At 37.2% G+C, this 26,127-nt stretch overlaps 1 protein-coding gene across 1 annotated transcript in view; it reads left to right on the top strand.

The window, feature by feature from the left end:
- The first annotated feature begins 6,015 nt into the window (after positions 1–6,015).
- The window catches only part of pth1r (parathyroid hormone 1 receptor), an 83,781-nt gene continuing 63,669 nt past the window's right edge, over positions 6,016–26,127 (top strand). Inside the window, exon 1 of the mRNA XM_051698036.1 lies at positions 6,016–6,952. Coding sequence (XP_051553996.1) covers positions 6,878–6,952 — 75 coding nt within the window. The 5' untranslated portion in view covers positions 6,016–6,877. The remainder of the gene's footprint in view (positions 6,953–26,127) is intronic.

The raw sequence follows: 26,127 nt of genomic DNA, 5'->3' as shown, positions 1-26,127 counted from the left end.
AAGTCCTGGTTCTCTAATATCTGAAATGAGCTACTCCCTCTACCTTAAAGAGGCTTAACACTGTCATCAGATAATACTCATCTCATCTGCTCTTCTGCTGCATGCAGCCGCTGTTTGTTTTGTGCTTATCGTGCTGTAGGTGGATTTCAATGTTGCCAGATGGCAGGCAAAGATCAGAGGCTATCCGATTCAATGACAATGTAGCGACTAATGGAGAGGCAGCAATATCGACTACAATGACACATACAGGCTTAGAAATGCGTGTTGTGTGTGTTTGATGTTGCGTAGTATGTGTGTGTGTGTGTGTGTGTGTGTGTGTGTGTGTTTGTGATGGGAAAATTAAATTGCCAGTAGCCTCTAGATCCTCCCTGCAGGGGTTTAGTATTGCTGTGGAGGATTATGAGGAGGCGTTAAATAATGTGTGGTGGAATGATGCCTTTTTTAAAAAAAAGCCTGACTTGTGAGGTTTTGAAAATGAGAAAGGTTCATTTGATATGCAGACTTCCTATTTTATTACCAAATAAACTGAAAGGAATGGGTTAAATTTTGAACCTCACTTTTATCCTATCGTTTAGTCATTCCCTTGTTAGTCAGCTTCAGACATGACACTGAACCTCTGCAGCGGCAGATTTACAGTGCAAAATAAGCTTTCCAAGGTTCTCCATCAATCCTATTTCAAACCTTTGCAGCTCCCAAATTATGGTTCATGCCTTCTGTAATACTGAGGGTGTTCATAATTGGAGAGAAGCCCAAACTTTAGGAAAGACGGTAAAGCATGCCACTAGTGGCTAGAAATGACAGAGAAACTAGGACGGTGGGAGTTTTAGCATAAAACAAAAAGAAAAGAAAAAGAAGAGTTTTGTACACATACTAAACTCTGCCTGAAGGGATGCATTGCTCTATTATAAACTAGATCTAATAAACTATCTAACATGAAAATGCTTGTTTTTCTTGGCAACACTACATAATACCTTGCATTAATAATTATATCATTTCAAGAAACTAGTTTCTCAATTAACTTGTTTATAAAACCTTGCTATGTATTGGATTCATTGTGCCACTGCATTATTATTAAGATTTACATTTGTTTAATGCTGGTTTTATACTCTTTCAAATTAACCAAATCAACCAAAGATGAAATAAGAGCTCCTTTCAACCAACCATTTTAACCCTATAACGCCGTGTGCATCAAATATGATACACAACGTTTGACGGCTCCAGTTTCACTCTCTGTTCAAGCTGAAAAGCCAAAAATACGTATGGTATGTACAGTAAGTTTCACATGTTTATGGCACCAACTAGCGGTTCTTTGTGGAAAAAAAGTGGTTTCAATGTTTATATTGATTAATTTAAAATGGCGGCGGACTTGTGCGAAAAGTTATTCTTATGTTGGGATAAATGGCAGCCTATTTTAATAAAGTAAAAGTAACAGTAATGATTTTATTGTTACTGATATTTTATAATGAGGATTTGCTGAATATAAGCAACTTGTGCTGCATTAAAATTTTGTATATTATTTTATTGAAAAATCCATATGAAATTACATGTATCAAATATGATACAACAGGCTTTTGAGGTAAATCTCTCAATCACCATTCCATTCCATTCATCCCCACCACAAAAAAAATAAAAAATAAAATAAAATAAAATTTAACAGAGCTTTGAAAATTCTGACATGTACTTTTTATAAGATATATTTAAAGAGTGAACTGATATTTCTGTGTATTTTCATACATGCAGCCTGCTCTGTCATTATAAAGATCTCATTATTTTACATTACAAGCTATGATGATGTCATCTTACCATTAGTTCCTGAAAAAAGTTTTACAGTTTCCCTTTTTTAAATGTCAATATAGTGTTTGGTGCATAAAATACATATGATAAAAATAGTTTATTGTTTTTTAATCATTATTCATATTGTATTGGATGTGCTGAATTGAACTGATACATTTCAATCCATATTTATAGACCAAGGAGAGGAAGTTGTTATGGCCAAACTCTCAAAAATTTGGTATCTTTCAAAAGCCCAGGGAGTCCTCTGATAATACACCATGATTTACCACTGTAGCATGTATGGGCTAAGAATAAAAATAAAAAATAAAAAATAAAATAAAATGTCCTAAACAAAAATGAATTGCTGGGCCTCTTATAATGACCTTTAAAGCATAATGTATGAAATATGATACACACATGAGCTATGCTAGTTTTCTTGTCTCTTTTATTACTTCAAGGTATCTTCTCACATAATTACATTTAACTCAGATATATATTTTACTTTCATAATGTTTTATTTGGTAGAGTATATTAAGCGAGATAATGTACAGTAATCCCTTTCAGGTTGACACATGACCCCTCCACTTAATGTCAGGTTCCTTATCCCTCTTCTGGGGTTTAATTTTGCAATAATGACTTATTGACTGAACATTTCGCTTACAAATAATTTTGTACCTATTTTTTTTTTGTTTTTTTTTTTTTTATGCATTTTTTAAATGTTATCAGTCCACGGACCCCTGCAGTATCTTCATGGACCCCTGGTTGAAACCCCTGGCTCTTATACAATTAAGATCACACTGATAAAACCTTAACAGTCATTAACAGATGGAAGACTAAAAAAGTGAATGTTGACTGAGGCTAACATTCTGCCAAACATCTCCTTCTTTGGTCCATGGAAAAGAAAGTAATAGGGGACATATTTTAATTTTTCATTGTTGGGTGATTTATCCTAATACATTTGACAGTAGGATATAGTATTTAGTTTTGAAACAAAAGTCCTTGGCACCTTCAGTAATGCATGCTCTTATCTGTTCTGAAAAAATGGAAACAATATGGTCTTACAGATTGCTATTCCACATGTGCCCTGTCTGACTCCAGATTAGTCTACTGATATCATGGGAATGGCTTTTTTCTTTTTTTTTTCAGCTACATTTCACCCTTTCAAAGTGTGCAGGAAACTAGTGTAGGAAATAGCCTTTACTTGAAGTATAATTCCCTTTTAGTTGGAGCTTTTAACTTCTGACAGTCTATAGGTGTATAGTGTTCTCAATGTCTCATTTTCCCTAAGAGCATGCTATTTTGCAGCCCTGGCATGTGTAAATAGTCACATACCCATAAGACCTTTCCGTAAGAGCTGGAATACAGGCCACGTGGGTGAGTGTACACAGGATATTTCCAGCCCCCATTGTTTAAATAGTATGAGTAGAAATTTTCCATTTATTCTGATATGAGAGAAGTCTTTATTGCCCCTAATGGATAAGGTTCAGATTGGGTGTGGGGAGAACAAGTGCAGAGAAAAAGGTCATCGTTCTCACTAAAAACAAGCAACACCTTTCAGCTGAACCAATACGAGATTGAGGATGGTAGAGTAGTATATAATTAAGTGTAAACCCAAGTGGATTGTCAAGACATCACCTCCTCAGTTAATGCACAAGAAATGCCATACCCATGTGAAATGAGGGGCACATATAACTCTAATTTGCTAAGGGAAGAAATTTTCAAAGCCAAGGAAAGATATGTTGATTTTACGCTAGCACTTATGAGATCTTTCCATGCTTCAAATCCTCATATGAACACAATGCAAATGACAGTGACAGATGAGTTCTGGTGCTTGTAAGCGCTAACTCCAAAATTTCCTAGTTTGTATTGTTGTATTTTCTAATGTTGCTAATCTAACACAGTGTTTTTTAGAGAGGAACTGCCAGTCAGTATTTTCAATCGGCTAGTTAAACATAAATAGGACAATCATTCTTATAATGAAATAATAATAATAATAATAAAAACAGCATATGGGCTTGGAACATAAGGAGTAAATCATATAAATAATGACCGAATTGCAATTTTTGGGTGCACTGTTGCACCGAAAATCAAAAATATATACACTATATAGGCCTATATATAACCATTGCTGTTTTTATATATTTGTGCTTAACTTTATGACAAACAAAGATGCTTGTTTAATAGATTTACACACGCCGCAGTGGGATTCTGTGATAATTATCTGTTAGCAGATGTAACATCAATACATGTCACTGTTTATTCTTTTCAACAAGAATACCTTGGGTACATTCTCTCATACTGTATGTGAGAGTTTGTATTAACCAGATTTCCTTTCTCTCCTTAGACCAAACATTTGGACACTAAGTCTGAAGTAATTTGATTTTGATGTTGATGTTCTTTCCTTCATTTATTTGCGGATTATAGAAGCTTGTTTTGGGATACATTCAGGTTTTAAAATCTGCTTAAAGATTTTGGCCTCCTAAAAAGAGAAATAAGTTCATTTGGACAAGCATACGACACGCTTCGAGGGGATTATTTACTGTTCTAAAAGATTTTTTTTTTTTTTTTTTTTTTTTAAGGTTTCAAGGTTTGAAGGTTGCAGGCTAAATATGTAATAACATTGCATAACTGCAGCTTTGGTTCGACTAAAACTGACTCATGGAAATAAATAGACCTTCTTTCAATAAGCATTCATCTATCTCACACATTGGACATTGATTGTTTACCTTAATAGTGAATTGACTAGTGAATAATAGTGAAACCTAGTTTTAGATTATTGTTTATTGGAGCCTAAAAAAATAAGGCTATAATTTTGACGAAGTCTCAACCAACATCTTTTTTCCCTAAATATTTACTACAGTCAGCAAACATACACACGGCAGGAGCGTATCTATGTTCCCATGGTCCTAAGTTCTCCATTTCAATATTCTGTTAATACACATTAACCCTCCTATTGTGTTTGGGTCAAATTTGACCTGTTTCAAGTTAAAATTTTTCATAAATATTATCCATATTATATATATTTCATAAATATATATATTTTTGATTTTCTCCCCTTTTCTCCCCAATTTGGAATGCCCAATTCCCAATGCGCTCTAAGTCCTCCTGGTGGCAGAGGACGAATCTCAGTTGCCTCCGCGTCTGAGACCATCAATCTGCGCATCTTATTGTGTGGCTTGTTGAGCGCCTTACCGCACATGTGGAGGCTTCATGCAACTCACCACGCGCCCCGAGAGCGAGAACCACATTATAGCGACCACGAGGAGGTTACCCCATGTGACTCTACCCTCCCTAGCAACCGGGACAATTTGGTTGCTTAGGAGACCTGGCTGGAGTCCTCAGCACGCCCTGGATTCGAACTCACGAATCTAGGGGTGGTAGTCAGCATCTTTACTCGCTGAGCTACACAGGCCCCCTTATATTTCACAAATATTAACCCTAACCCTATAAATATGGGGTTTATAGGACCCTTTGTCATGTGTTCATTATGTGCCATATAAATCTGGAGAACATAGCACCCTGAGAACAAAGGAATGACCCCAGCTATGGCACCATTAATTATTCTTTCAAACCTTAACAATGAAACTTTGAATTCATTCAATTCATCCAACCATTCAGATTACACATACTCTGCCCCATGCAAATGTGCACCTGATTTGCAACATGCTCCTTTCCCGGTTTGTTTTTGATTATTTCGAAGTAAAATCCCCCCAAATAATAAATGCAGCCAGGAAACTGTGTAAATCAAGATTGTATCATAAGTGGACTTCAGGGACAGTTCAAGAAGTGCATGTATTTAATGAAAAAGCAAATAGTAAAACTCTCGCTGAAAGACGCATTTCATAGGCCAGTGAAAATCTGAATCTAAAAGTCTCCCAGCATTGTATTTGCATAATTTTATTGGTTGCATTACATGGTGTAGACGCGCGCCGCTAAGAAACGCTCGTTTTGCCAACGTGAAGCACAACGCTGAATGCGCAGCTTGTGCAGAAGGGGCGGGAAGCGCGTGCTGTCTTGAGTCGAGGTGTACTGAACCCCTAGAGACCGTGAGCCAATCAAATCCCACACGCTTCCCCGCGAACCAATCAAACCCCTCACGCTTCCTCGTAAGCCAATCAAAACCCTTCACGCGTTTCATTGATAACTGCCTCTTTCTGTCCACTACTTCAATATGTACAGAGGTGCAGTGAGGGTGTCGGACGTGTGTGCAACATCTGGAGCCGTTTTGTCAATGAGGGGAACTCTAAACTGACTCAAAAATACTGACTGTACCTTTATTGATTTTTTCAGCGGCGGACACCTGACGTTAATTGTGAAGTAAAAGTAGAATTTCTTTGTTAAATTTAACGCTACTTTGGTTTGTCAGATGTCGTCTGCCTCAGAACTTCCGCGAAAATTAGTCTAGTAACAGAGTCGAGACTCCTAGTTTATTTCCAAACTCCCCAGCGAAACATGATGTATGTTTTAACTTACTAATCTACTCGTGGGGGAAAAGTGAAACGGACATTTCATTGAGGAGTCAGACAGCGTTTCCCTGTGATGACAGACTGTCTTTTAAGCGCTGATTGAACTGTGAATATCTTTTTATTGCGGCTTTCATTATTCACCACATCGCCCCACCAGTCTACTTTGAAAAGAGTTTAGCCTATACTTGTTTTGCCATTTCTGATGTGTCCCGGGAGAAAACTGGAGGTTGAGCCTGAGGGACGCCTCTTTATTATGTCGCTCTTTTTTACAGCAAGGCTGAAGGGAAATTGAACAGACCTAAAAATAAAGTCTCGGTTTCTACTCCACAAAGAATCATTTGAACTTCCTACCGCAGAAGCAGAAGGACATAAATAGCTCTGACATGTGGATGTAATTTCAGGAAAAAAGGCAGACAGATGCAGAGAAATAAAACGCGAACAGGGAACAGTTTGACTCTACAGAACTGTGACAAGGAGACGCCGTGAGAATATATTCATAACCTCACACGCCGCTGCAACACGATGTAAAGCAGACGGAGGAGACATGACTGACTCTAACGGCGCTTAAGTAGACGTGAACATTAGAGAAATCCCTTTAAGCCGCCATCAATTTGCGTTAACTTTCTTTGTAGGTCGGAATGGGAGCCACGCTGGTCGTTCACACTTTGGGTTTTCTCTTTTGCGGCACCTTGCTGAGTTTCGTCTATGGTCTGGTAAGTTCGTACATCGCTATTTTTATGGCAGAAATGCATGTTCATGAATTAAATGCCTAGTCTGGTCTCTTCTTCAAAGCGCTCCCCAATTTACAAATTGGACAAATGTGTAATTAAGCTGACTTTCTTATATCTCAAGTGATTCACAGAACCAGTGGTGTGGGCCAGGGTGGGTTGGGGTGGGCCATTGGAGATCATTCTATGACTTCCAATATATATTTATAAAAAGTAAAAAAAAATAAATAAATAAATAAGCATAAATTCTGATTACTAAAAGTGTGAATGAACTGTTTGAATGCGTCACCTCTCTGTTGCTAAGGAAAATTAGGTAAAAATAAATAAATAAATTGGTGCGAAAATTTGGCCCATCCGTTTTTACCGAGGGCCACCCAACAGTAATGTCCTGCCTACGCACTTGCACAGAACACTTAATACAGGGAGGGTCCCGCCGGTGATTGGTTACAGATCAACCCTTGAAAGTTCGAACCTGCAGCCTTTCGGGTACCACCAGCACAGGTCTTTATTAGGCTGCAGCACCCCCGTGTTTTAGGGTGTGTTCACACTTGTTATTCAATTCTTGGTTCTCTTGGTCCGGACCAAAAAAGAAAATGATACATTTAGTCCTGGTTCATTTAGCGTTCACACTGGCATTTTTAACACCGAACCTTAAGGTACAAAACAAAAGGCATAAGGATAAGGTTACAACCTGATTGGACAGCTTCAACTCCTGATGAACCCACTTTCCCTTAACCTATCACTGAACATTTGAACACTTGAGCATTTTTGTGCGTTTTTTCCAGTATACTGGAAATATGCTCGTCAGACCAAATGTTAATATGGAGCTTTACCTCCTCATTGCTCCATGTTTGACCTCTGCTCATTTTTGTTTTGCGTACACCGCTCTTTCCACTCTATGTTATCAAGTCATGTGATTTTTAGGGTTGCATCTTGTGACAGAGCAATCGCACCAGAGTTTGTTTAAATCGAACCAAACCTGCCAAGTGTGAACACATCATGATTAGGTTGTAATACTTGTTTTAATGTTCTCAGCTCTGCTGTCATATTTTCCACTACAGCACGTGCACTAAAGATGCTGTAGTTATCCTAATCCATTATGCTTTATGGATCATATTAGCTGCCATGTTAAACCAAAGATAACCTTGACAACATGTAAACCTGATTTGTTATAAACTCTAGCAAAGTGCATTTCCATTGGTAAAACCTTATGATTGCATTACTCACCCTTAGAGCTTTTCCCTGCTTAGATGCAATCCAGACACTAGAAGTGGCAGTGATGGGCTGCTGCTGAATTAATGCTTTGTATATAAACATCATGCACTATTGTTGTTTAGAGCAGTGACTCTTTGGTACTGGTGCCCTTATGAAAAAGCAGGATCCCCTGAAACCATGGTGATGGATGTGTAGTGATGTGGCAGGTAAAAGATGCTGCTTTTTACAAACTTCACACATTTTGATGTGCACTGTGTAATTAATTCCACTCCATGGTGAAAGCTGCAATTTGTCACAGCATGAACAGAAGGCTGGGCTTCGTGTCTCACTATAAGCAAGATCAATGACATGTCAACAAGTCTCCACTGTGTAGACTTTGTATACAATTTTATAGAGATTGTGCCAAGGATTTTTCCAAACACATTTTCCAAAATTGCACCAGCAGGGTTTCTTCTTCAAAAGAGACCGACTCAAGTGGTGCAGCACAATCACCCAAAAGTTACCATTTAAGGCACCACAGCTAAAGTATGCCAGACTGACGGAAAGTATGCTGGAGTAGAAAGTAAGGTGACAATGACCCTCTAAGTCAGTCTAACTCTTAAATCAGAAAGAGTCCAGAATAGATTGTGTGGGCCACTTATAGTGCATATGCATTAAAAAGTAAAGCAATCAGCATAGTTTTGGATCGATGCTGAATAGTTTTGTTAGTAGAAAATCTTTGCAGTGGGAGAAAAGGACATGATTTTTCTTTAGCTGTACATTTGCCTTTGTACTATTTGTGAAATAGTCGAAAATTGCTTACTATGTTACTGCTATTGCATTAAATAAATGAAGAGTAGAGGTGACATAATAGCGTATATAAGAGCAAGACTGAGGGAGACTGGAATTGTTGCTCCACTGTAAAGAAAAGGATAGCATTAGAGAGACTGTTAGACTTTGGTCAATATTTTACAGAGTGAATTGTGTGATTCTAATGATTGACTGAAATCTTTTTCATTCTTCCTGACTGTCTAAGGGGCATACAGTGTGATTAAATACAGTATGTGTCATGAGTAAGTAGATGTGTTACTTGCATGATTAAGCTAATGAGTGCATAGTGTAATTTAGGCAGGGCATGTTTCAAAGAAAATAAATGTATAGCAGCTAAAGGTGTAAATCTAACACTTGTGCTGCTAGGATAATAGGGTTACAAATAATTACTTTTTCTCTGAACATTAATCAAATGTTCAGAAATCAATATTTCCTTGCTCTGTGTTCGGAAAGTTACACAAAAAAATACAAATAAATAAATAAATAATAATATTTCACTAAAAAGTACTAATTACTACATAAAAGTTGTAATCAGATTACTGACTTTACTCATTACTTTAATTCACATTACCAATTACTTTAGTTACTTTCGAAAACATGTTTTCTCAAAAAAGTTTTTGTTTTTCTGCTCAACAAATTCAAAATAATGTCAGGTGTACATATTAGCGTAATTCATGTTTTAAATGTACTCTACATATAGCATAATATTTTAGAAATATGTGTAACCCAAGTAATAAAAGTAATGAAGTCAATTGAAAGTCAGTAACTGTAATTAGAATACATTAATTCATTACTTTGTAATTAGATTACACCCAACACTGTTCCCCACAAAATGCTATTTTATTACATTTGAAATTTTACTATAGTGCATGACTTGTATTGTGATACATTTTAATGTTTGCAATATAACAAACTACTCAAGTGCATTCAAATTGCATGGTAGCTCAACTGATAGAGTGTTGCGAAGGATAGTACGAGTCCCGAAGAGCACGCAATTCGACACGTGAGGATAAAATGCTGTGGCTGCTTCGGCAATTGCATTTTTAATCTCACATTTGCTTTTTGTGACACTATCAGTTAGGTTTAGTTTTAGGGTATGGGAAGGTATTGTTGATTTAAAACTCAATAAAGCATTAACCTTAACAACCTCTTTGGGAGAAAATTTAACTTAGTTTTAGCGCCACACAGTGGACATTTCACATTGGAACTGCTGCGAACATGTAATATCATTTTGCAAAAAATTTCGGCACATTCAGATAATTTTCATTAGATCACATTAGACATTTGGCCTTAAATCCTGCCATGTTTTTTGAATACATAACAGAGATTCTGTTAATGCCCATTATTGCTTGATTTCCTCTCGTGTGGTTGCATGCCATCCAAGAGCACCTTTTGGCTGCATATATAGTGTTTTCCTTTGCTTTTTCCCCACTGGGAGCCTTTTTTTTAAAGGGCAAGATCTGGTTGTGGCTACTCTGATTTAAGCGGAACCACTCAGATGCATGCAATCTAATAAAAAAAGACCCCCTCTCTGTGGTTACATGTCGTCCAGCATGCCTTGTTATAGAAAACGCTGTCTGAACTAAGTGATTCACTATGTTCTTGCATTTATTAAAGAGGAACTGCAACTTCTCAGGAGCCATGGCATGCAACTAATGCCTGTTGCATGATTAAGTTGTTACTTTGCTGCCCAACTGCATGCATATTTGTCCACAGAATAACAGTGAGAGCACTAGTCTATATTCACTTGTCAAACACCTAGGCTTCAAACTTAACCAGAATGGCAATGAGAAAAGGTCATATTGCAGATCTCGCCCACTGCAGGTATAGATCTGGCCAGTATAATAAGTCCATCATTGTGCATGGTGCTGCTTTATGAGGAAGACGCAGATGAGCAGAACTGATGGATCACTATAACTCTATTTCTCAGGCATTACTTCAAGGTACATAAGAGCCCATTATAGGTAAAACATGTAAATTTGCACACAAAAAAGAAGCCCATAATCATTTAAACTGCTTGGTGACAGTAGTAGAGACAGAAAGGAAGGATAGAAATGGTATAAAACATTTCGGAATACATTTATTTAAAAGCATTTAGCTAATTTTAACATCATCATCATCATCATCATCATCATTTACAGTTTATTTTTAACATCACTTACAGTATATTTCACACTTGTTTAGTTTTGATTACAATTACATTCAGCCATACAAAGAGTGCAAATGACTTTATTTTTATTAATAACATTCAGATTTCATGTATAAATAAATTTGCCTTTTAAAAGGGTTTTTAAATGGTTATTGAAGAATGTTTTTCCATCATTTACTAATAATTAAGAGTCCTGCCATATATGGGATTGTGTCTGACTATTGAACTCCACCTGTGGCATAATCCTCGCAGAGTTCTGACCAGTTTATGTTTTAAATGCAATCAAAACAACAATATTGTACATTTCAGTGTCTTTCCAAAGATAAAAAATGTGCCTGTACATTTTACATACCTCCGAAAATGAATGCGATCACTCTGGAAGTTTATTCTCTGAAGTCAATATTTTTTTGACTGTTTAAAGTCAGCCAAACTGGCAATATGTCATTTTTCTAAATCACATTATACCTGTCTTGCTCTTTTAAACCCTTTGAGCACATGTGGTTGGCTGCAAAGTGTGTCTTTAGTGAGTTTAATAGTTGAACGTGATTAGTTGACTTTGGTTGTTCTTTCTTCTTTAGAAGAGATTTTTGAGATAAATGCAGTAGGGAGAATGTAAAACTTCAGCACATTCTTTGATGCATCAGCAGTCAGATTTAATTAACTGTAACATTTGCTGGTACATTAAAAAAAAAGTGAAGTATGTGTCATTCCTTAGTGTTACTTTGAACCCTAATCAAGAGAACTGTAAAATTATAAATAGGCTATTTCAGCTTTATTTCTATTGTGACACAAAAGTTATTACAGCCCATATCTCTGTAACTGGCAATTTAAATAAAAAAAATAAAATAAAAATGGGTGATTCCTTGAAATCCCCCATGCATACCTAATTTATGTTTTCGTAAAGTGTCGTACTGTGCATGTACACACTGTTTACGAATTGCATTATCTTTAATGCTAATGGGATACTTTGTTGCCAAACATTTTTTTTTTTTTTTGCAGCCACAGAGCATGTTGCACTGTTTATTAACATTCCGACTCTACACATTTTATTCTGAAATATCTTACATGAAGAACAACGTTTCAAGTAAAACTGTGGAGTTCATTTTATTTTTAATTTTTTTTTTTTTTTGCCTGAGCACCTCCAACCTTACTATCTCCTCTCGACATACGGCCCAGAAACATCCAACATCCAATAGAGCAACATGAATCACCGCTGCTCCACAAACAGACAGTGAACACATTGATCCACTTTGGCTTACTGCCCAAGGTTCACCAGCATAGTGGCAAAACTCTCTGGCTCTTCTCTACGACTTCACACCAAATAAACGTTTTTGTTTGGCAATATTCTTAAAGTGTTCTGCACACTAAATACGGCTGGAGTTTCTTAAAAGGACTGAATGTTGAAAGTGCAGACCGCTTCACTTCATCAGCAGTGTTTTCACTGTTACTATGACAGCTTTGACCTTCAGGAAGAATTCCTGCTGATTGGCCCTTCCATTTGTGCGCCTATTACTAGATACAAATCGTCATGATTGCAATCAGACTATTTCTTCTTTTTTTTTTTTTTTTTATGGCTCGTAACCTTGCGTGCACTTGATGGGAGTAGCCAGTGTGTCAGTTGTTATGTCACATGGCTCTAATTGCATTGAGCAGGACACTGCAAGGTACAAAATGGTGCCATGGTCCAGTAGGTACCAGAGAAGTTATATCCTGGCAGCTCTGTGTAGTGATGATGTGTTAATGAATTTATGGTTTGTGGTGTCATAACACGAGAGTGATAGAAACTGCCTGAAGGATACAATACGAATTGCTTTATTTTCATACAGCCTTCGTGGTCAGTGTGACATGATGTGGTGAGTGATGTGGTGAGTCGAGATATATGTCAAATGACTAATACCCCTTGGCCTTAATTGCTAAGCAGCGTTTATTGTTCTTTTTTAAAATACAGTAGTATAGTAAATTTAATACCTAAACTAAACCTTATTTTAACATGAGTTAATGGTAAATGACAGCATGGACTAAGCAAGAAATGTCTAAGTTCAAGCATAAAACTCTACATGGCACAAGCTGATACTGTAGGCCCTTTGAACTTGTTATTTGTTGGCCAATCGGCTCTCTTACATGTGATGTTTTAGGCCAATCGGCTCGCATGGTGTAAGCCTAAGGTCCTTAGATTTGTAATCTGTTAGCCAGTCAACTTGATTTATCTCTTATTGTTTATAATTTAAATTGTTCAGTCATGCAGATAAGCCGGTTTCACTGCTAGCATGCTGTGAGAGTTTTTCTCTGAAACCCTTCACCTCCCCAGCTCCACAGTTTTAACACAGTATGTGGACTTTTCAGACAACTCCTTACCCACAGAATAAAAAATGTATATCAATATTAAATTAACGATCTGGAACGATTTTGCCGTGACGCCATCTGACCAGCTTACGGGACAAATCGCGTCCTGTATTGATTTGATAGGGGACGCATCATTTAATATTTTAATAAGGGATAATCCCGTATGAGCGAAGTGTGGATGCAGAAAATTGTGAGTTTATTGGGAGAAATTGTAAATCGAGAGTACAGCGGGAGGAGGGGTGGGAATTCGAGAAAAACCTGGTAAAATCGGGAGTGTTGGCAGGTATGGTCTAGATCAGCTACAAGGGATTGTATGTCTGGCTGGAAATATGTCAGATCTGGCTGGAAATATGTTATATAAACGAAAGTCAAGAGGGTTGTGAACAATGCTCCACATTATTGTGATGTGTTACGTTTTAATTAACAGTTATGGATCAGCTATATCAGTTAGGCTCTATAACAAAGAATGTGAAGTGGCAAACTGCACTCTGCTCTTGATCTGAAGTAAGCATGCACAAATTTAACCCAATATCATGCATTTATAACTTTTGTCATCACATCTGTCATCATGTGCAGTTTTGTTAAGAGCTTCATTGGATGGAGCTAGTTATTGCACTTCACCATCATTCAACATCCAGGGAGATAATTTATAAAAATAATTCTAAATATTAAATTAGATTAAATTAAATTTGACTTTACTGAGTTTATCCATAAATGTTAATTACCACTCTAGTCATATCTCATGCAGGCTTTTTGGTTAGTTCTTAATTTATCCATGCCTTCATTCACGATTAGTTCGTGTTAAATTAAGAGTTAGTTCAGGTATTAATACATGATCATGTAAGTGCTCTTTTTGTAAAGTATTACAAATGCAGTGTTTTCAGTGACCTTGCATGGTTCACATTATGTAAACACTCAACAAGAGCCTTTTAGCATTAAAGGAATGCTCTGGGTTCAATACAAGTTAAGCTGAAGCAACAGCATTTATGGCATAATGTTAATTACCACAAAAATAATTGCGACTTGTTCCTTGTTTATTAAAAAAAGAAAAAAGGTAAAAAAATCACGGTCACAGTAAGACACTAACAATAGAGGTGAATAGGGCCAGTACAAACACATTGAAATATGCACTTTTTCAAAACATGTAAAAATAAAACTTTTACATGTTAACATGATTTTAGAGTTCTGAAATCACTTACTATCCTTATGAGTATGAAGTTATATCCAACTGAAGTTATAACTTTGTTGTCATGACAGTGTAAACCCTGTAATTTGATAAATGGTGTAATACTGGCAATCTCTGATTTTATCCAGTGAAAGTCTTGTTAACCCGTATAATGTTTACATCTTGTGGCAAAACAGTAAGTATTTTAACGTTTATGGGCTGGCTCCATTCACTTCCACTGTAAATGCATTACTATAATTACAATATCCTTTTTTATATATATAGATACAGTATATAAATGAGGGACTAGTCAAAATAATTTTTGCCAGATGTAATTTGCACCCTGGTGCAAATAATGGTATATGCTATTTACACCCCAGTGCAAATAGTGTCAGATATTATTTGCACCCATTTTAAATACTAACTTACAGTTTGTGCATCACTGCAGTGTGTTTATTGTGTTTATTTAGAGTCCCACAGACACACTACATAAACCCCCACCCCTAAACCTAAACATAACCTTAGAAAAAAATAACCTTGGTTTTACTACAGTAACTAGGGTTTCACCATGGTATTTTTGTAAATTTATAGTAACCACAAAATTAACCATGGTTACTATATTACCACCATATTACTGTACTAACACTGCATTAAAACTATGGTTTCTGCCAAAAAAACAAGGTTACTAAAATATTAGTAATACAGTGATACAATCTACACACAAGCAATGCCGAGCCGTGGGAACGAGTGTGATCGACAGACTCCGTCTCCGGATCAAACTCTTATCTGCACTCCCTGACATTAGCCCTGACCAAATCACTGCAATGAAATCTATATTTATATTCATTTTTATCTATTATTTTTAGTAGTATTAAATGAAATATTAAGAGTGGAAACAGGAAATCGGATGGGAAAAAGAGTGGGACAAAACTCAGATTTGTACCATGGTCGCTAGGACAACAGTACACATTCACACACCATCTTTACACCCCACGCCACTGCAGCGATATCTATTGTTTAGTTTTCCATAAATTCTTTGGTTCCATCAGACTATTGGGGTGCAAATAGCTGCAGTGTGTGGAAGATGCTATTTACATCGGGGTGCAAATAGACACTATTTGCACATTTTTTTATGGTAATCATCATTATGCAACAAATGCTGTCAATTGAGCTTAACTTATATTGAACCTGAAACATATGTCAAAATAATCGTAATAATATTTTTTTACCAAATAGTATAGCCCTTGCGCACATTGATGTTTAAGAGATTTTTTGTGCTGTATTTTGATTGGGCATTACTAGAGGATATGGTTTCTTGCAGTTTTTCCAGAGAAGAGTGCCTCTCAAGAGGGAAGCCTTCAAATCCAGATGACGCAAGACACTACCTTTATCCCTGGAGTCTCTAATATGGTTAAAAACAACTCAAAATTGCAGATATTATAAATTATCACTCAAGTGGCCTGGAACATCAAAACAAAGAACACAAATAGCAGGCCAACTCCCACTAAGGAGTCAACATTCCTCTACGAGGGCTACACACTCCCAGTTAAGGATAAAAGTAAGTGGAAAGAAATATCCTCAACTGAAACCGCTATCTTTCTTTCTGGATGATAGAAACAATTAGAAAAGTATTCCAAACTCGTGGCATTCCGTGGACTGACGTACAGCGTGTACTGGCAGGAGTTCTTGACTCAGAACTCATGGCACGTTAATAGTGAAGGCCTCAGTTTCTCTGGCGTGGTAAGGCAATACGATGGCGGTGTTTGACTCAGGAACATGTTGTTTACTTGACTTCCCTTGACCTTTGGAAGGATTTTTCCCCACCTTTTTCCTCTCAAAGAATGTGGGAGTGTGAGTAACTCAATGGCACTTTTACAGCAAGCTAAATAGGTGACACAGCTAACACAGGTATTTAAATGAGAAGCATTTTGCCTGTCAGGTTTCTGGATGCAGTCCCTGTTTCGCCAAGCCTTGTGTACAGCGACTCATGCATTTCCTTTATTCATTATATATTGATTTCTTCTGGCTACCTGAGCCTGTGGGATGTGGTCAAATGAGAACAATATAACATTTTTTTGTATCAAAAGAACTGAGTAGTACTGAGCTACGTTTTCTCATAAACACAACATAGAGCCAAGACACAGGGATCATTATCTCAAAAAGTAGGAGGCGGTTGTTTTTTGATACGCGCCTGCTTTGACCTAATATGAAAAGAGTAGACTTTGTTTTCTTACATTTTTCCACATGTCTGGTTGGAATGATGTGTGCCATATGTGGGGAGCTGACAGGTTTCAAAGGGACGTGTGCAGAAGGATTATGTGAAGAGCATCATTACAGATACTATAGGGAAACATGTCAAGATTCTTGACAGATCTCAGGGAATTCTTGCTACTTCTTTGCATTGTGTCATTTGATATAACCCACACAATTTACAGGTTATTACAACTTTGAACATTTTAGTCAATTTTCTCTCTGATGCTTGAATTCCTGTTACTAGAGTAATTACATTTGATCAGATATAATGTAGTGACCCAAGCTTTACAGTATATATACACAGGTCACGTACACACAGCAGTTAAATATGGGTGTCACTCCTTTTTTGAGTACTTTATCCCATTTTGTAAGACATGGGATGTCGCAATGACAACCGCATTCTACAACCAAATTCACTTCTGAAAAATATACGTATTGAAAACCGAACTTTCATAAACTTTGAACTACGAACAGAACTGAGCAACTATGTGCCATTGAGGTGTGTTGCCAGACAATTACAGAAACAGGAGGTATGAGTGTTGACCAATTTGCAAATTTTGATATTGTCTCTCACCACCTTAGTTGTTCCCATCAGCCCTGCGGTCAGTGTTGGGGAAGCTACTTTGAAGCTGTAGTTTGACAAGCTACAAGCTACTCATAATTTAAAGTAGTTAAACTACAGTCAAGCTACTCTTTTGAAAAAGTGCACTACAAGCTACTAACAAAAAGTAGCTTGCTACATTGAAGCTACTTAATGAGGCAATATTTTTGCAACGTTACTATAAAACCAATTATAATAATAATAAAATGTACACTAATAACATTTATTAATTTATAAATGTATTAATTAAATACAATAAATGTATTTAATATATTTAATGAATAGTAACATTAATGCATTTTATAATGGCCATAAATTAAAACCAGAAAAGATCCAAATATTTTTATTCTACAGGTATACTTCACACATTTCAGTCCTCCTGCCCAGGTGTAGCCTACTTCCCTAAAGATCACATTTTTATGACAAACTCACCTTGGCCTGATACTTTGTCACATAATATTTAGTGTGGATAATATATGAAAAGATTCTCAGGGCTTGTTTTCTGCCCTCACCTGTGTTTGTTCATTGTATTTCCTGACGTTTTTGAGATGCAAGTGCCAGCATTACAGGTCACATACAGAGGTTGCGCTACAAATATCTGATGGACTAGCTGTAAAATTTCCATCATGGTTTATTTTCATCCGTCATATTCATTTAAATCCCTGATACGTAGTAAAGGCTATTTGATGTTGTCTCAATATAGTCAACATTTTCAGTTAAAAGTGACTTTGCATAGTAAGCGTGAGTCTGATAAAACATGTTCTGTTTAATAATTCGCAAAGTTAGGGAACATACTTTTAAAAGTGTACTTACGTTATTGATGTTTCTTGCTGAGAGTGACAATGCACGTTTGGAGATCTCTTTCCCGCACACACACACACAGCATGTGGAGAGAACTAGCGGGTGAGCGTGAAAGAGAATGTGTAAATAGCCAGAATAATCACATAAGGACATATGTACACATGAAAGCTGATGTGCTGTATCAAATACACAGAATGTATGATAGTCCTAATTATAGAGAGCACATCAATATGAAGACAAAGCCAAATCCAGGACATTTAGAGGCAATTTGGCAATTCCTGCTGGGCACTTTTTTTCACATCCGATAAAGAGGACGTATGGTCAACCCCTTTAGTAGATAGTCGCATAATAATACATGCCATAATAAATTATTTATTTTACCATTCATTTTATTTTTTGACATGAAAATAATAGTTAATTAAATGCTTAGAAATAGAGAAAATGTGTTATCAAATATTTATGTATGATAGGAATTATTTCTCTCACTGCTCCCAATAAAGCACAGATAATGAGAACCAAAATAAACTTATTCAGAACAGAAAATAAATCCCTCAAAAGGCAATAATAACGTATTTTATTTTAAAAAGTCTGAAACCTTCGTTGTTTCATAGAAGAATAAAATGGTGTTATTTTATCATTTTTAGACTTACCCTGTATGTCTTTTTGTGGTTGGTCACTTTAACCATCAGACAGCCTCTTATTATTAATAAGCTGTCAGTTGATGGCGATAATGCACTATTTTAGTTTGTGATCTGCCGTTACCAAATAAGAAGAAACACCCTGCCTGATTCTGAGCAGCAGCTAGAATACGCTTCAAGTTCGTCAGATGTTTTGCCAGTAGAAATTTGGCTTCTACGCAATAAAGAAGGCTGTTAGTTATAATCTGACCAAAACATGATTCCTGGAAAATGTAGTTCGTTACTAGAAAAGCTACACTGTTTTAAAAGCAGCAGAGCTACTGTCAAGCTTCTGAAAAATGTAGTAAAGTTAGTAGCGTCACTACTTTTAGTTAGCTATTCCCCAACACTGCATGCAGTTTACGTGTAATGCATACATTGCAACCCAGAGAGAGCGTGCTGTTTTAAAGCAGTAGCTTAAATGAATATTCCAGGCTCAATACAAGTTAGCTCTATCAGCTGCATTTGTGGCATAATATTTATTACCTCAAATATTAATTTCGACTTTGAAAATCCTGGTTGCAGTAAGGCACTTATAATGGAAGTGAAAGGTGCCAGTCCATAAACATTAAAATACACAGAAGTATGGCCACAAGGCATAAACATTATCAGTGTTAACATGATTTTAGTGTGAGAAAATCGTGTACCCTTTCTGTGTAAAGTTTTTGCTCATTTTCAACTTCATTTAACTACGTTAAACTGCTGTAAACCCTAAAACGGATGCAAAAACAATGATTTAAACAACTTTACAGCTCAAATAATACACAGGTTTTAACAGAAGAATTAATGTAAGTGGTTTAATTAAATTATGAGCTTCACATTTCTGCTTTAAAACTCTCCAAAAATTGGCCCCGTTCACTTCCGTTGTAAGTGTCTTGCTGTAATTTTTTTCACTGTGATTTTTGCTTTTTTTTTTAAAGAAAAAGAGGGAAATAATTTTTTGTGGTAATCAACATATGCCACAAATGCTGTCAATTCAGCTCAAGTTGTATTGAACCCAAAATATTACTTTTAAAGGGCATTAATAAAACACTGTGCAATGATTAATAAAAAATTGCCAGATGTTAATGTCTTTGGTCTCTAAGGTTTTTTTTCAGGAAAAATAAAGCTAAATAGCACCAAACTGTCAACATGATCACATAGGAAATCAACGTGTTGCTTCCGAATGTTTATGTACCCTAAAATTATGCTGTAATACTGACAAGCGCCATCCCCATCAGACATTTGTGCATCAATCCAAACATGATCACCCTTCGCTCTGGCACTACTGATAGTATGTTATGCAACCTACTTTTGAGCCACGGGTTCTGGTCCCATGGAACCCAGGAAGGTGGCACATTCACATAAACAATGGTGAGTGTGATTCGGAGGTTGCACTTTCATTCTGAAATTACATTTTTACTTCACTGACAGTTAGGATAATAAACTGTAGTACTTGGCAACAAAAATAGGAGTGCCGAATCAACCTCAAAGTTGGCGTTCGAAAGGACCCCTCTCCCCAACCTCACTGGGTCGGTTGGCGAAACGATCAAGATGGACCTTTGGACCTAAAAAACACTTATAAGTGTAGACTCAGATTAGTCTCTCAAAGCATTTTTTCACTTGTGGATATGCATCCATATTTGAAAAAAAAAAGCAGAATAGCATACTTTCAATGCCTGTGACACAATCAATTTGACTCAATCCCTTGTGGTTGTTGTCTTCTTCCATTTGCCTATCAATCTCCCGGCCCTTGAATTCCAAGCAACTCTGCATTCCACAACTCCCAGGTTGACAGAGTAGTGTTACCATGTGAAAATTCTCAGTCATGCACTTTTGCCTCTCCACTAATTTTTTTACCGACTTTCTTGCGCTTGTCCTTATCCTCTTGTTTCTTTATATGTACTAGAAGCACTTCTTTTTTAATGTCATCAAAGGACATAGGAAAAACATGTTTCCTCTGAGTGTTCCTGACAAGGAATGGTCAGATGCCCTGGGCATACGGCTTCTTCACCAGGCGGCACCAAACTCTTGGCAGAGATTGGAATGTAGTGAAGTGGGTGCAGAGGGATGGGGTGGGGGATTCTTAAAAGGACCTTTATTAGTTTCATTGCAAACCTTAGGGGCTTATGGGAGTTTGTAAGTATGCAGTTCACTGCTCCAGATTTTCCAGCCATTACCAATAAATCCTCTCAATGCCAGTTATTTTAAGTGATATTCAGATAGCAGAAAGGTCTTGCCCTCCTCAAAGCAAAAAGTAGGCAACCCTTGTGAATATATGTTATAGTTATTCTCTAGGCTCAACATCACTGTACAAATTACCTCTGCATTATTTACCCTTGCTTCCTTATTGTGTGGCTTTTGTGCCTGAAGGAAGTGGTTTGCAAGTTGGGATTGCGTGTTCTAGGCTGATAGGACTCCTGTTCTTTGCCAAAAGTCAGCGAGGGTATAGGCCTATGATGGTCCAAACAACAAATCAGCATTGCAGCCCCCAAGTGGTCTGCGGTTGAGCTGGGCAACTCTCCACTCTTCAGGTCTGGGAGTGAAGGTTGGTGATTTAGAAGGTAAGTTGAGTCACTAGAGTGTGAGCGCTAGCCTCAGTGACGTCATAGTAAAACACTGAGGCTCATTTATCTAGTGCCTCGTGCGCCCTTGTGACTCCTTGTTAATGTATGCAGAGACCGTGTGCTGTAAATGCAGCGCTATCAGAGCCACGACCAGCATTCCTGCACACGGTCGCTCACTGATGTACACAATCTGTTTTTCCTCATGAAGTCAAACATAAACATCAGGCTTGGAAATGCTACGGCAACACTGGGACACTTCACCAGAAAGGCCATTGGTGAAGGCTTGTTATGTTCAGGACAGATTTTTGTAGAACATTACGCAGACATACTGTATGTAGAAAGTATCCCAAACATCCCGAAGCCCAAACTAAGGATTGGGACTTCCAAGAAACCGAGTACGTTGATGTGACAGCAATGATCGATCATGAAAACTCATTAATTGCGTGACTTGATTTTCAGAAAAATTTATTTTAAACATTTTCCATCCATCAAAGTCAAGTAATAACTATTTGTGTGAGACCTGCCAAGAAAATCTCCTGGTCTAATTAGAAAATTACATTTTGCATAAAAAATATATATGATTTTTTTCATAAAAAATTATGACTTTTTCATTAAAAATTATGAAAAATTACAAACGGCATTATGACTTTTTACATTGTGACATTATTGTAGTTACGCACATTTTACCGCCTAATTCTCATTACCGCAGTGCGAAAAAAGATGGTCATTATGATATACTCATTACTGCAATGTGAAAAATGTTGATATATTATTTAAACTGTAAAGTATTAATATATCATAGCAGAACTCTATTTGTGTACTGCATTTAATTTTCACAAATTTTATTTAAAAAAATAAATGTACAACAGCATATTTTTGCTGTAATACAGTAAAAACAAATGACTGTGTCACAGTAAGTAGGATCATTATTGCATTCAATGGGAATAGTGTAAGTAAAACATCTGGACGCATTACGGTAATGAGAATTTGGGGGTAAGTGTTCTGAAAATAACGTCACAATCCAAAAAAACCTCTGGTTGTAAATATAGGCTTCCTTTTCATTAAGCAATGTATCATTTCAGACTGGTTTTGTCACCCATATACAAACGTGCCAAAATGAGGCCTCACTTTTAATTTTGTGATTTGTTACGGTGTTACGGTGGTATTTTTCAACTTTCATCAGCACTGTACAGTGACTTTTCATCCGGAGCAGCATGAAAGGATTAGAAGTTGTATACCACAGGACGTTTTCTTAAGTAAAAAAAAAGAAAGATAGCTGGAGCGAGACGATGAAATGATAGAAGAATGCAATGCAACAGCCAAAAATGTCCATCTAATCCATATGTACATAGACCAACAATAATAAAAAAAAAGACAACAAACTGAACTCACACCATAACCTCACGTACTCTATGCAGTGACCAAGAAAGACCCTGAAGTGCAATTGTCATTTTCTGTTAAGGTGCAGTTTCACAAAAACACAATGCTAATTGAAACAACAATTATTTTTTTCTTTTTTGCTTTAATTAGCACTTTGTCCAAAATAACATTGTGGTGTTAATTTATAAATCACAACTGCATGGCTGGGAAATGGAGCTATTTATTTAATTCTGCCTTGCATTTATGTCAACATTTATAATATGAACATGGAACTAGCTGAAGTCCCACTTACATCCTTGGAGTCCTGAAAACATACAGATTTAGTAAATTGTGCCCAGAGATGTTGTCAGACAGATGAATTTGTAATCTTGGTGTTATGAGGATAAGCAAAATTATTTATGCAAATCAGGAGCTCTACTTAATGGCAAAATTAAATATGAAATTTCAAATATTGTGTTGTTGATGTCAAAGTCCCTTGTGTCCAATTAAACTTGGGTTCTGAAATCAGGACTACATTGGTACAGTTATTAAAAACATGCATCAAACATCCACACCAACCCAGCCTTGTTTTTTTAGATATGGTAAATGGTCCACACTTATATAGCACCTTTTTTTAACCTTAGCGGTTCTACAAAGCGCTTTACACTTTGTCTCATTCACCCATTCACACACACACTCACACACCAATGACAGCAGAGCTGCCATGCAAGGAACTAGCCTGCCATTGGGAGCAACTTGGGGGTTCAGTGTCTTGCCCAAGGACACTTCGGCATGTGGAGTCATGTGGGCTGGGAATCAAACTGCTAACCCTGCAATTAATGGACAACCCGCTCTACCACCTGAGCCACAGCCGCCCGTGATATGCAGCCAATAACCTACAAACAAGGAAGTCTTAAATAATGCCTAAACTAAAACTCTGCTAAATAAATTCAGCTGACTTGATACATGTGTTAACGGACTATGATAATGGCCTACTCGGACAACACATTGTTTCCTAGAGCTGGCAGAGAATACTCAAAACAGACACAAGCAGCGTATCTATCAACCACAAGTAATATAATATTGAGCAGCAGCCATCGGAGTTGCATTGGAATGATGTCACCTCCCCTCTTCGAATGATTGACTAGAGGAGGAGCTGTCGATCAAGAACTAGTGGACCAATAGGGATGCAAAATGCTCCTTGATTTACATGAAACTCTACTCTCAAGTTTTGGAAAATCAAGCGCAGAACTTGGAAACAAAAGCAAAGAAAATTACAGCGTAAGTGTACCAAAAATGAAAATATGAGCAAAATTGTCAGAGAGCACAAAAAACTAATATAACCAACGAAAACATGAATTTGTTTGCAATTCTTTCTTTTCTTTTTTTTTTTCAATTTGGAATGCCCAGTTGCCAATGTGCTCTAAGTCCTCGTGGTGGTGTAGTGATTCGCCTCAGTCCGGGTGGTGAAGGACGAATCTCAGTTGCCTCTGCATCTGAGACTGTCAATCCGCGCATTTTATCACGTGGCGTGATGAACGCATTACCTCGGAGACATAGCGAGTGTGGAGGCTTCACGCCATCCACCGCGGCATCCACGCACAACACACCACGTGCCCCACTGAGAACGAGAACCACATTATAGCGACCATGAGGAGGTTACCCCATGTGACTCTACCCTCCCTAGCAACTGGGCCAATTTGGTTGCTTAGGAGACCTGGCTGGAGTCACTCAGCACACCCTGGATTCAAACTCGCGACTCCAGGTGTTGTAGTTAGCATCTTTACTCGCTGAGATACCCAGGCCCCCTTGTTTGCAATTCTGATGACTTTGCTTTCATTTTTCAGTTTTTTTTTTCGCAGCATATTTTAAATGTGTTTATATATTTTTGATTCATGCTTGTTATTTTTTGATCTGCACTTATTATTTTGATCTGCGTTTTTTATTTATTTTTGCGCTTATTATTTTTTGATCTGCACTTATTATTATTTAATTCATGCTTATTATTTTGATTCACGCTTATTATGTTTGGATCCGTGACTGCAATACTTTTGACAGGATTTTGATCCATAGAGCACTGTTCAATGAAAAAGTCAGCACTGACTCCAATGAAAACTGTGCAACACAGAAAGGAATAGACACTCACCAAAAATGATGACTGAGTGCCTGAAAACCACTCAGAAATACATTTGACCTTGCCATCAAGGTTCACTTACAATAGCCCATTTAACTAGCTCAAGGGTCGGCAACCAATGGCATTAGCACACGGAGGGGTAATCACTGGCACGCCAGCAACGGCGAGAGAGAAGTAGACTATTTTATTTATATAATTTCCGCAGCTGCATTCCAATCTACATCTTGATGTAATCCTTCCTTAAAATAAAATAAAAAATGGCAATCCATGTCAAAAAGGTTGCCGACCCCTGAACTAGCTAATCAAAGGGGTTGGATGTTTTTTTTTAAAATGAGACATCTGATAATTAAACAGCCTCTGATTAACGCCCATTGTGATGCCCACCATTCACCCCCTGAATCTTTCTGTCCCTCCTCCCATGGGTCCTCAACTCCAATCAGCCATTTACGCAAATTTCTGCTGTCTCTTCTGACCTCTGGTTGCACCATTGGACCGTGTGTTGCAGCTCGACCAGTTGAAAACTGACCTTGGCACGCTCCTTGCCAATAACTAATTAGCCTGTTGTTCTGGCTTAATTGTACCATGTCTCATCAAAACATAATCAAACAATTATTGTACAAGAAGTCAACATAAGGTCAAAACAAACCTATTTAATTTTTAATACATATGCCTTATTGCGCACAAATTAGAAGAAAATTATAATGTTTATCTTAGTAATCTTTCATGCCAATTTGCTCTGCTTTTGCTCTGCCTATGAAACAACTTTCATTTTAGGATGACACCACCAAGGTTTCAATCAAAGTTTGCAGTCGGTGTTTCGTTGAGGGATTAATGCTCCACAATTGACTGTAAACTCGGGTGTGGAATGCCTGCTTTTTACTATTACATTAATTCTTGATGGATAAACAGTCTGATCACACTGTGATTTCAAAAACAGGAGGTAGAAAGTTCTGCTCCTGAAATCGATCAGTGCTTACTGAAATTTGAACCACTGTCCCCAGTGGCCGAAGCTGGAAGTGTTGTTGAGGTGAAAAATCCACAGGGTGTCGAAAAGCGAGTTGTATTTTTAGTTGTAAATGATGTAATACAGTCAACAGGAATGCATGT

Source organism: Myxocyprinus asiaticus, chromosome 5 (assembly GCF_019703515.2).
Source record: "Myxocyprinus asiaticus isolate MX2 ecotype Aquarium Trade chromosome 5, UBuf_Myxa_2, whole genome shotgun sequence".
Classification (NCBI taxonomy): Eukaryota; Metazoa; Chordata; class Actinopteri; order Cypriniformes; family Catostomidae; genus Myxocyprinus; species Myxocyprinus asiaticus.
Note: the sequence above shows the minus strand (reverse complement) of the source record. Positions and strands in the feature narration are given on the sequence as shown.